Here is a 12,703-nt window from a genome sequence, read left to right as displayed (position 1 = left end):
GATCGAATGTTAAAAACTATTTAAAAAGGTTTAAAACAGTTATATTCAGTCAGAATAATATCAAATAATTCATAAAGTGACTAAAACCACCCCTTACTTGCAAAATTACACGAAAATTAGTGATATTTTAGCTGGAAATCACGAGATTCGACTTACGCGGAAATTCGAGATACGCGGTATTTTGCGGCCGTTTTCGGTCCCCATTAACCGTGTATCTCGGGGACCGCCTGTACTAACTAAAATCCGTTGAGCTATTGAATTATACATTCTTGTATGTGGCTTCATTTTGTACTGGTATGCTGATGATTGCCTTTTTGTGCGGAAATCATCAAATGTTTTCATCAGCTTAAAGAAGAAAACAGATTTTCTTTTGAGCATGAGCTACGAAAATATCCCAGAAGCATTTCGAAATGGTAAATGGCGGTCCAAAACAGCAACCAAAACATTGGATTGACATTTCCCCCCTGGTACTACAGATGTCAAAATTTAGCACAGTTGTCATCCTGCTCGTAACGATGCAACCCGAGCCTACCGCCCGGTTTGGTTCGGTGCGCCCGTGAAAGCAACCTTTTTTCTCATTAATTTTGTAGCCGCCGCCAAGTGTGGAGACAGAGCCAGTTCCAGTCCGGGAGTTTTTTGCCATCTCAACCGAGTGCACCTTTGCTGACCGTGCGCGTGTGTGTGTGTGTGTGCGAGTGTATGTGTAAATGTGTGTGTCGAGGTTCTGATTCCGAATCAAATCTTGATCGCTCCATTCCTGTCCTCCACCGCACGGAATTTGAAGCTGCCTCAGATTAGCCACGAGCGGAAGCCCAGTTTTCTTCTCGTGTGAGATCGTGCGCCTCCAATCTCCCGTTCTTCCGGGAACAAGCTCGAACCGTCTCCACCTTTGTCTCTAGCAGGCTTGCGGCAGCTGCGGAAAGTAGTCCGGTACTGTGAATTTCTGTGTGCTTTCGGGTGTGTGTGTCAGTCTGTGTGTGTGTGCCCGTGTCTGTCCAGTCTGATTGAAGTTAACGGAAAAGATGGCAGCCGTTGTAGCACTCGGGGCGAACGTTCTTTCGGCGAAATCCATTATTTGCGACATCGAGGGAACTACCACGTCGATTTCGTTCGTAAAGGTAGGTTGGTTGCGCGCTGGTCGCTGTGTAGTGTAGGCGATAATTTTCTTCATACCAAAAATCTAGCTCCAGAGACCCTCTCCACCCTTCCGCCAGACCGTTACCGGTAATTTTTCTTCTGCCGGTGAAGAGACCACACCGGAAGACCAGAAGAGGGGGTGGCAGAAATTTCAGTCCATTTATGACGGATTTCCAATACGATTTTTAGGTTAGGTACATTATACAGTTTGCCATTCTCCAGCGCATATTGGCTGAACAATGGAGAAAAAATGATCTTTTTTTCCATTTTCCGTTAGCATGCTCTTTTTTCTGCCTGCCACCACTCCGTGCCATCGATCGATGTTGGAGGTTCGCTTACACATACATTCTCAGCGAAATATCCCCGGCGAAGTTGCAAGAGAGTGTCTAACCGTTACTAATACAACGTTTCGAACCGATGGATAGAGAGAGAGAGAGGGAGAGAGACAGTGCAAGAAGAGATTACGTGTGAACACTTAGTTAAGAAAAATTGCTCATAAAAACCGGTTGATTTGATTTAGATTACCCTTGCAATGGGGTTATATTCCGTAAACTATAAACTAATTCAACTTCCGGCACACTTCACCCGAAGAGGAGACCTCTTTGGTGTGTAGTGGTGGCTTTTACGCCGATGACGGGTAAAAATTTGAATTAACGTTTCGCTCTTACCGGTTCGTCTCGCGGGTTCGGCGCGGAGATGATGGTCGTCGATGAGAGTTTGATCCTGCGTTGAAATAGCATCGCGCCCCGTATCCGATAGAGCGAGAGTGTTAGTGAGAGGGAGTAGCTCTGTGGGACGATGCAAAAATGGAAGCAATCTGTGCATTTCTAAGCACTGAAATTAAAGCTACATTCTAATGGCTTAATTAGCACGCGAATTGTGTGAAAGAAACCCCTGCATTTCCCCGTCATGGCCACCATTTTTAATTCAAGGTTGAAATTTTCTTCCGCACTAGCACCGTGTTGCCATGGTGTTTCTTCTTCGCGATGATGGTGCAGGGGCAGTTCTTTTTTCTGCATTCATTTTTTATTCTCCGAAACCGTTAAAAGAAGACTTGGCTGCCTGTGCTAACACAGAGGGGTAAGGTGAGGACGAAAAAGAAGAGATTTGGGTGACGAGTTGTGTGTGTGGCTGTTGGAGGGTTCGCTTTTCCCCATTTGAATAGTATTCTGTGCCCTTTTCCTCTGCAGCAGCTGTCCGTTAGTGTGCGAGATGCATCCCGCGGGCCACTCGGGAGACTTCATTTTGCACTAGTGTACGTGAGAAGAAATTGCGAATGCGAGACTTGTCTAGTCGACGGACTCTGCTGTGTGCCGAGAGGCGAGAGACTGTGTCCGCGCGTGTGTATGTGTGTTAGTTGGAAAAGTGAAGAGTGCAGTAACCGGAACTATGATGGATAAAGCCCTTCACCTCCATGAAAAACTTTTGTGTGGAGAAGAACCGTTTAGCACTGATTTGAACGAATTATTTCGGTTCCTGAAATTTCTTTGTTCAAGTCTAGTTAGGAAAAACGATGAAAAAAGTGTGCTAAACTATTGAACGGTGTCCTTGCGCCGCTTCTGCGATGCCAGAGTGTGGTGTGCTCGACCGGACCATAAAGATAAAATGGCGTAGTTTTCGTAAGTCCTCGCTCAGCTCAGGTTTCGAATAGTAAATCATTGTTGCTCGGTAGTTGCTTTTGGAATCTTGTACTTTAGTTTATAGTCAGAAAAACTACTGTTCCTCATAACCCAAACACGTAAGAAGAGAGGGTTAAGGTCAGATTTTTTTTCCTAATACCTCTATAAATTTTCTAACACATGATCAAACATCTGGACTGGAATGGCGCAGTTTATGCTCTTCATTCGTGCTGGTGCTTCATTGCCTTAGATGTGTATTAGCTAGGTTTTAAAGGGACACACTCGTCAAAGAAAACGCAAGAAAAGCTCTTGACCTCTCCACCTAGCATATGCGCTTGCTTCTTGTGCGCACCACTACCTACTACCTTTTTAAATTGTTCATCTCTTCGCATCGTTGCCTCCTTCGCCACTTCCAAGGCAACCAACGGGAAAGCAAATGCATCAGTAAAGATTGAGTGTGTCTGTGGTAGGAGGCGGTAGAGGAGGAGGAGGAGAGGGGTGTACGATATATAATCCGGAAAGCAATTGACCGAAGGAAGAAGCGACACAAGGAAAAGGGAAGAAAACAGATGATCTAAAAATAGCACCAACTTCCACAGACTCCTTCCCCGTTTCCTTGTGTTGTGCCCCTTTGTAGGCAAAGTCTAGTGGTGTGTGTGTGTGAGTGTGAGATGTGTAGATTCGGGATTTTTCTTGTTTCTTCTGCTTTTACTGGTTTTTATTGTTTATTTCGCCTGGAGAACTAGTTTCCCCCGGGGGACCGTCAACGCATAAATTCCATTCACAGAGTGTTTCTGTGTGTGTTTGTATGTATGCGTCTGTGGGTGATGCGTTCAGGAAAAAAATAGCAAAAAATATTTGCAAAATCACACCACCACCACCTTGAAAGACGCAGGGGAAAGAGGAAGCAAAAGGTGTGATGGTGGGTAGCATCGAATGTGAAAAGAACGCAAAGAAAATCTGTACGCCCAAAGACGACATCAGATTTGCAAACATGTTTCGAATGCATCCGCCTCCAACACACATGCTCCCGAGTCCAGTAGTCAGTAGGAAGCGATCGTCAAGAAAAGCCGGGTGAAAAAGGAATGGAAACTAATTTCACAACTACTGCGCTCGAAGATGAGGTAGCTGCTGCCGGCCGGCATTGGATTATAGAACTGGTCTGGTTGTGTTGGGTGAGGGTGAGAATGAGAGCGATAGAGAGAGAGAGGGGTAGTTCTGAGAGAAGGGCACAGTTCTGGGACCGACTTTGCCTGTGTCGTTGGTGTACTGCACATAGCTTATGGCAAATGTAATAAATTCCATACCGTCTTTAACGTAGCATGGCAATTCTTTAGAGCGAAATGGAGATATCTATCACAGTTTAGTCTAGTTTGAACTATTACCTGAAAATGTTCAGATCTTCAATATGCTCTCTGACGAAGCTGTGGTTTGGCTCATCTTACCTGCATTGCTGTAAAGTTGTATTCTCCCATTGAACATGGCGTGAAACCATCTCATAAAACATACAATTAACAAATACCCGCATGTGTGTACAGGTAGATTCGAAGGTAATTAGGATTAGGGGATAGGAAAACCCTTTCATTAGCTTTCGTTCAATTTGTCGATCTATCGTGGTGGTCAAATGAAGACTTTATTATTATTTCGGGGTGTTTTCGTAGAGGAACTCATTCTGTTTCGCTTTGGGTACCCAAGCGAGTCACCTTTTTACATTGAGCCCTTTTCTGTACCTCGTTTTCATTTGCCCCGTAGTTTGTTTAGAGGCTGCAAAACCAAGAGAGCTCTTAACGCCAGCCTTTGTCGGGTTGATCGTTAGTTTTCGCTGAGATGCTTTTTATTATTCTGATTAGTTAATGCACTGGAAAAATAATAAAAATATTTCGTTTCTTTTCGTTACAAACACCACTGCAAGAGATACAGATGGTTTCGTTCCTTTTTTTAGTAATCTGCGACACACTTAAGTCGTCAGAATGCCAAAGTATATAGTACCTGCTTCCAGCTGTGATTGTGGACTGGATTTTTCCATCTTTATTTTTTTTATATAGTTATTTAGCTATGGTTTATATATCCATGAGTGCCACAAAAAGGGAACTTCAAATTAAAGTAAAACATGCTTTAAAAAGTTTGGAACAGATAGTAAGTAAAGTCGGGAAAGGGCTACTTCGATAGAAAAAGAGGAAAACCTAGCATAAGTATGTGTGTGTATCTTATGCGTCTGATGGTCGATGAGGATAAGAGAGTGAGAGAGGAGGCGAGAGAGGAGAGAGGAGTTCTTCATCCCGGTGTCTGTAAAATGGCTGCGACGACGGTCAATGGCTTTGTGATGAAACTTTTCAAGGCCAATGCTGCTTCAAAAACACAAACATGCAAACTGCACAGCTACAAAGAAGAGACGGATATCTGCTAAATCGATGCGGATTATGTTTCTTGTCTTATTGCCTTGATTAGAAAGAATGTTTAACGTAAACTTTTTTATGTTAGGATATTCATGTTACGTGCAATATAACATATGGTAAACGAATTCTAACGCAAGTTTAACCTATTAATATATAAAGACGGATTTTTAATTTATGGGGTTTATCCTGGATTAGGTGATTTTTCATAATATCATAGAAAATCTCTATTCCATTAAAAAGTTATCTCAGCTATGAGCTTACTCTGTTCATATAAGAAATATAGCGTGGGTGCGTGATACGTCGTATTTCCTATTCTACGAAGGGTCTTGAACTTCAATTCAAATGATTTTGCTGTTTTTGCTTCCAGGATACGCTCTTCCCGTACGCGCTGAAACATGTAGAAGGGTATCTGAAAAACAACTGGAACGAGGAGGCGACCAAGACGGTCGTAACAGCTTTACGCGAGCAAGCTGAAGAGGACAAGAAAGCGGAAGTGGAAGGAGTTGTACCAATTCCTACCGGTGTAAGTGTTTTTTGTGTTTATTTTGATTCTAGAGGTGTGTCTGTGTGTGCGACTTTAGACAGTCTGGCCCTAACAATTATGCTATGTATCATTGAAGGATTCGGAAGATATTATTCCGGAGATTGTCAAAAACGTTGAATGGCAAATGTCTCTAGATCGCAAGACGGGCTCGCTGAAAACGCTGCAAGGACTGGTCTGGGCAAAAGGGTATAAGGATGGATCCATCAAAGGACAGTAAGTTTCGTCAGTTTGGAATGGGGGTCGACTTCAATGTTTTGTTAAATGTATCGTTCTACCAACTTTCCAAACAGTGTGTACGACGATGTGCAGAAGGCATTCGAGCAGTGGACGGAGAACGGTCGTAAGATCTACATCTACTCAAGTGGCAGTGTCGACGCCCAGAAGCTGCTCTTTGAGCATAGCGAGCAAGGCGATCTGCTGAAGTATCTTTCGGGACACTATGACACTAAGATCGGTGCGAAGCGAGAGAAGGAATCCTACACATCCATCTTGAAGAATATCGAATCATCTCCTGAAGAGGCATTGTTCCTTACTGACGTATATGCTGGTATGTAATAAGTGTAATAATTGTGCGTTTAAATTTTCGCATGCATTATTACATCTACTTCATATCATTATCCCACATTTCGTGTCTCAATCTGCGAGAAACGCTATGAGACTTCATCCACACCACTAATTTCAAATTTTCTTTTTTTTTGCTATGCTCTATTTTCGGATTCGTTATTTTTGTGTGCTCTTTTATTTGTAATGAGTAGAAGCCAAAGCGGCAAAGGAGGCTGGCCTCAATGTTGTGCTGCTCGACCGTCCTGGCAATTCTGAGTTGTCTGAAGAGGAACGAAAGGATTTCCCCGTTATTGCTACGTTTTCAGATTTGTTTTTTGCAGCCGAAACCAAAGAGGAGAATGGAGGCGCCACCAATGGCAAGCGTAAGATCGAGGAAACAAATGACGACGTTGCCGAGGAGGATAAAGCTCAGGTATACCCTAACAAAAAATAGATACTATTACTGCTTACAAACCTTGATCTGATCCTTTTTAACACTCTTCCACCATCTTAATTTGTTAATGAGGTAGTTACAAATTTGTCTTCATTGATTGCCCTACTAGTAGAGAATAATTCAAAATATCCCACCTGCATTCTGTTTTATGAAATGTGGTGCAATAAAAAAAAACTTATCTTCGATGGAGACTGGAAGGATAAAACCTCACTCTAACCAAATAATGCAATGAATGGCAATTGAAGGTGCCTATTCTAAAGGATTGCAAAGCACAAGTTCTTTTTTTCACGACCGGTTATTCTAGAAAATATAAAAAAAATAGTCAATTTGGACAATGGTGGAACAGCGGGAGGCAACAACATACTTAGTTGAAGAAAACATATCTTAAAAAAGCAGCAGCTTCAGTGTTTTTCTCTCTGTAGCACAATCTTTCTCTCTTTGTAAAAAAATTCACTAGTTATATACTGATTTTTATGTTTTTGCTGTTATAGTTTGATTTTGTTTTCCAATTGATTTATTTGTTCGACTTATTTTACATGGTCTTTAATGCTGTGGAATGACTGATGTGTTAATATCTAAATAGATGAATACAAAATTGTTGATTTATTGACAGATAAATAATTATAAGACCGATGCTACTGATTGATTATACCTATTCTCCTTGTATGATCAATGCTTAATTTTGATAGTTTAATTTGCCATAGATTTTAGTTTAACTTGTCATAGATTAGGTGAAATTAATTTTTGTTATTCGTTATTGGTTATTGGTGGTAATATCTATTACTCAATTTCAATAATAGAGTCAATTCAAGAATGTGTAGCTCAGCATTTTATAATTGAATCTAGTGATTCCAACGACAACACAATGTTCCTGTGCCACTAATGATAAAGAAACCTAAAATTAAAAAAAGAAAAGAAAATAAACAATGTCTTCCGTGCATGGAAATGATTTCTGTTACAAACAAGACGGCAAACAATGTATTCGCGTGGTTTTATCTGATGCATAGCATATTACACATTATTTCTATTAATTTCTGTTCTGTTCCATTAAAGAAGTATCGTGCATGGTGGAGGCCCATCGTATAATAATACAAATATGTGCAAATTATGTGTTCTCCATCTTCCGTGATTGTACGATTTTATTCCACTGCACTGAATTGCTGCATCCAAATTAGTTTTATATTGTATAACGAAATCATTTCCATGTAGTAGTCAAAATTATCAATTGCATCAATCGGTTGTTGTAAGAGAAAGAAAATGGTCTGTGGTTGATATTAGCGCATGTGGGTGTATGGGGAGGATAGTAAAAATGGCGAATAATTAAAGTGCCGAGTGAAAATAATATTTATTCGAAGATGGCATAGAAAATATAAACAATGTAACAATATAAATATGAACTATAAGATATGGTAACATTTATTCATTCTATAAAATTTGCTTTTGTTTCTTTTACATTTTGTTAAAGTACGACTTGAGTGCTACATGTTTACCAGAGTTTTTATATCGCATTAGCATATCATAGTTATGGATTTTTTTTTTTAATTAACTCTGTAATTAGTGATGGAATGGACAACATTCATTAAAGATGTTTGTCGTTTCATATTATAGAAATTACTACTTCACTTACTGAAATGAATGATAGCCATTGCGTGAATTTGTTCTCAAAGTTCAATAATTCAGTCTGATTAATCTTCATGTAATAATTTGGAGAAATTATATATCATTGGATCGCCTTGTCTGTGTGTACGTACTCAGTCTCGAGGTATTTTGTATTGTTAACGGAGAGGTTGCGAATGTACAATGTGCAGAGCATATGTTGTACTATCAGTTTTACTCGTTTTGGGTTTGGTTGTTGTCTTTGCTAAAATACACTAACTCCATCTATTGGGGAATTGCGAAGCTTTTAGCTCGGTCATGAACCACTTTATTTTAACAAAAAAGTATTGTAATCGATTGAAATTAAATTGTGATTATTTCAAAATACGTAACAATCAAAATAAATTGACTAATGTATTTACAAATTTAAAAATCTTTTCAGGAGCAGCCACCATCGAAATTGGTGAAAGTGGAAGAAGACAAGAAGATGGAATCAGCTGAAAATGGAGAAAAAGAGTCGACCAAGCCTCCTGTTGAATCTGCAAGCCTTCCCGATAACGCTGAAACAATGGAAGTGGATGGAGACGAAGCCGCAAAAAAGACTGATTCGAAGGAAGAAAAGGATGGTGAAAAAATGGAAGAAGACAACACGGATAAGCTGGAAGAAAAGGCGGAAGCAATGGAAACAGATAAGAACGAAGATGTTGTAGAAAACAAAAAGCCAAATATTGAAAGTAGCGAGCCAGAAAAAGAACGAAAAGAGGAGGTAATTGAAAAAGAGAAAGAAGGAGAGCAAAAAGAGAAAACTGCTCAGGTAGAAGAAAAGGCTACCGTTAAAGAAGATGAGGTTATTGCGAAAGAAAAGGAAAATGAGGGCAAAAACGAAAAGGAAACAGCAGAGAAAGAAGAAAAAGTCAAAGAACCAGCAGAAAATGGTGAAAAAGTCACCGAAGAAGTAGTAAAAGATGTTGAAAAGGAATGCAACGTAATGGAAACAGGAGAGAAAGAAGAGAAGGTAGAGAAGGAAAAGAACGAAGAGAAGGAAAAGAAGGAAGAAAAGAAAGAGAAGGAAGAGAATGTAGAAAAGGAAACTAACGTAGAGAAGGAAGATAGCGTAGAAAAGGAAGACAAGGTAGACAAGGTAGAAAAGGATGAAAAAACTACAGAAAAAGAGGAACCATCAACTAAGGTAAGCACAGCTTCCAAGACTAACGAAGAAGTAGCATCTTCCAAGACTAAGGATGAAAATGATGGAGGAAAAGAGGTCGAAAACAAGAATATGGATACCACAGAAAAGAGTGCAGTCGAAGATAAAAATACTTCTGAAGCAGGTATTGCCAAATCGGCGGAAGATGGTAAGGCAGAGGCGGAAACAGCACCAGTACTTGCCGAGACAGTTGTAGGCGACAAGAAAGACATTGATAAGACCGCCGTTACTTCAGCGACTCCTGACACGGTAGATGACTCGAAGGAGGTCGAAGTTACCAAAGGGGTTGAGGGTAAATCGGATGAGACAGTGGACGAGGTAGCTATGGAGGTGAAGGAAGATTCCAAGGCACACGAAGACGCTAAACCCAGTAGTGATGTAGTAGAAACGGAAAAGAGTAATGGAAGCGATAACAGCGTATCGGAGAAGCAGGAATCTGAAAGTCCCAAGGAGGAGGATGGTGGTGTAGAATCTAAGACACAGAATGAACAGAATGGAACCCCGTCGGAAACTAAAACAACCACGAACGGTAGCAGTAAGAGTGACGAAGAAAAAAATGGTGATAGTGACAAAGAAAACGACACTTCACTGAGCAACTGCGAGACAGACGACACAACTGCGGAGAAAACAAATGGAACTGCCACCCCAGTAGAAAGTACCAACGCTGAGGATGTTCCCTCCTCTGAAATCAAGGCCAAAAAGGTAATCGAAGCCGTTACGCCTGCAGTTACACCAGCGCAACCGATTGAGGCAGAATCGTAAGCTGAGTAGAGTCGTCACAAGACGCAATGGTGCGGGAAATCAAAATGCCTTTCAGGTATTCTGATTACTCCGTTGCTTTGAGATTGGCACATTATGATTCCTTTTTGTTATTTTAAAACTAAACTACCGAAGAACCATCTTTCGCACACACATAGGAACGGACTGCAACAGCAGAGAAACGAGTAGCAGTTGTGACAGAACGTTTAGTCTTAATGACGCATTTGATGATATGTCCCGAACAGAACAGGGCAGGAACAGGAAACACAGGATTTGAATACTTAGACGGAGAAGAACTCGAGGAATCACACATATAGCTGTATCAGTGACGATCTATTTCTTAGTAATTACAATTTTTATAAACGTATTTATATCATTTGATGCCACTGACATAGGATTCGCATAGAAGGATTACAAATGTACGAACATATTGCATTAAACGATTGTAGAAAGGAGAACCGTTGCGCACATTCGGTTAATAATTCTCGTTAATACGCGTACACTGAAAAGAAAATTGGAGAGAGGAGAGAGATGTTGTACAACTGATCTGATCGTATGTTCTGATGTATTTGATGCGCTTATAACATCACACCACACACACATGCTACAAGAATAATTCGTTGCAGGTAAACCACGAAAAGAAGTGGTAGTTGAAGTCGGCCAACGTTTGGAATTAATTTGCGCGTTCAAATTCCTAAAACTATAACGAAAATGACATCAGAATGTGTGTTACGTAAATAAGCAGGAAATAATTCTTGTCGTTTTACAACAAGAGTTCGACTGTAACCTTACATACAACTAGAATTTCCCCATTTGCATGGGTATGAGTGACGAAAGACTGAAAAGAAGTGATTTGTTTGTGGAAGAAACGGTACGAAATTGGAAAAGATTCATCCTACAACTAAAAATTGCGCTCCATTCCAGTAAAGCAACAATGCACACACACACGCATTCCAATGCACCGTTTAAGTGTTACGATCTAAATAGTTAATTTTCAACATATTAGTTCCTGCTATTTTGTGATTATTCCTTGAACCGAATCAACGTACGAGGAGACAGACCCCGATGTCTCTTGTACACACCACACGATCGGTCACATCGTAATAGGGATATTTTCTTTTAATCCATTTCATTTGACACCTCATCGGGATGGCCGTGCTGTGGTGAGCAAAACTGCAAATACCTAGCTACTAGTACGCAATTTTGCAACAGGTTGATCTAACTCAAATTGACCTACACAGCACAGTTAGTATTTGAGGCAAAAGATCTGATTTTTATGATGCATTGATGTGAGGTAGTCATATCGATCGGTTATGCTCTTACGGAACATTCAACTAAGTGTGTGATTTAATTGAATCAGGAAAATTATGATGCAGAACAGATGATAACGCTTCACGAACTCACGTGTGTTCGTGAAACATACGAAACCACTAGGAACAAAAAGAAGAATAAAAAAGGAACAACAATGATAAAACATACATATGTTCGTGTTACAGTTGAATGCGATGAACTTGAATGAGGTGCGAGTGAGTGTTTAGTATTAACAAAATAAAATCAAGCATGTAAAGCTTAATACACACATACAAACACACACTCGATGTCTAATACGAGATATAGAACAACAGAGATGAAGTTGAAGGATTCGTACGTGCTATTGATGCAAAAGGCACATGACATGACATGAAGTTATGGGAAAATAAACTACTCGATCATATTTTAAAGTTCCACTCACCACGGAAACGAAAAACTCGCAACGCATTTTATCAGAACACAATTATTTGAATTAAAGAAATTTTCATCGAATCTAATTGAAGCTTTTACCGAAGAAATATATCTATCGAAAGAGAAGGGGTTGAAGATGGGGGGAGCTTTGGATTAATTTTGTTACTCTCGTTATCCTTTCATTGCTTACAATCAAGTGCAACATCTGTCAATTCCATTTCTTTTACAGACAGACGGAGAATGGTGGTACACAAGTAGGACAAACGTTTGTGTTTTCGTTTGAACAAACGGCGTCTAAATGATTGCTGTAACTACAGCGTGGAATACCGTTTATCCGGCCTATTCGGAACTTAACTTCGCCCAGATTTTCGAATACTATGAATGACAGGTACATCGAATTTGGTTAATTCCAACTTTTTTTTTAATATGTGAATTATCTCATCCCTTTTGTCGAAAAATGGAATTGTGTTTTATAACTGTAACGCCAATTCTTTATTTTCAAACATGATGATAATGGCAAATTATGTTTTTAAAAAATATCCTCCTATGAGTACATTGTTCTATTTTGCCAACGCTCTCTCCACAGTATTCATTCTCCCATTCTCAAGCATTTTTTCTTACCGCCGGACTTAATTATATTGACATGTATTGTATTTAATGTTCAATTTACTGAATAACAAATTTCACGAGCGCTCTCGGTAAAATTTGGATGTCAGTGGGGAATGG

The 12,703-nt window shown here is 40.0% G+C and overlaps 1 protein-coding gene across 3 annotated transcripts; it reads left to right on the top strand.

Moving 5' to 3' along the window:
• Window positions 1–496: 496 nt before the first annotated feature.
• Window positions 497–10,713, top strand: LOC1275006 (enolase-phosphatase E1). Of its 3 annotated transcripts, XM_314226.6 has the most exons (6): window positions 530–1,118; window positions 5,520–5,675; window positions 5,773–5,909; window positions 5,987–6,243; window positions 6,452–6,672; window positions 8,732–10,713. In XM_314226.6, the coding sequence occupies exons 1-6, from the start codon at window positions 1,023–1,025 to the stop codon at window positions 10,256–10,258; spliced, it is 2,394 nt and encodes a 797-aa protein (XP_314226.6). In that variant the 5' UTR covers window positions 530–1,022; the 3' UTR covers window positions 10,259–10,713. The 3 variants fall into 3 exon arrangements, with proteins under 3 accessions (XP_003436443.2, XP_314226.6, XP_061498170.1); XM_003436395.2 differs by lacking the exon at window positions 8,732–10,713 and having other exon boundaries at window positions 497–1,118; window positions 6,452–7,918; XM_061642186.1 differs by lacking the exon at window positions 530–1,118 and having other exon boundaries at window positions 5,520–5,673.
• The last annotated feature ends 1,990 nt before the right edge of the window (window positions 10,714–12,703 follow it).

The sequence above is a fragment of the Anopheles gambiae genome, chromosome 2 (genome assembly GCF_943734735.2).
Source record: "Anopheles gambiae chromosome 2, idAnoGambNW_F1_1, whole genome shotgun sequence".
NCBI classification, from domain to species: domain Eukaryota; kingdom Metazoa; phylum Arthropoda; class Insecta; order Diptera; family Culicidae; genus Anopheles; species Anopheles gambiae.
Note: the sequence above shows the minus strand (reverse complement) of the source record. Positions and strands in the feature narration are given on the sequence as shown.

Excerpts from the sequence above, each read along its gene's own strand:
- LOC1275006 (XM_314226.6), top strand. The coding sequence starts at position 1,023 with ATGGCAGCCGTTGTAGCACTCGGGGCGAACGTTCTTTCGGCGAAATCC. Across the intron at positions 1,119-5,519 it reads CGTCGATTTCGTTCGTAAAG|GATACGCTCTTCCCGTACGC; the intron begins GTAGGTTGGTTG and ends TTTTGCTTCCAG. Across the intron at positions 6,244-6,451 it reads CCTTACTGACGTATATGCTG|AAGCCAAAGCGGCAAAGGAG; the intron begins GTATGTAATAAG and ends TGTAATGAGTAG.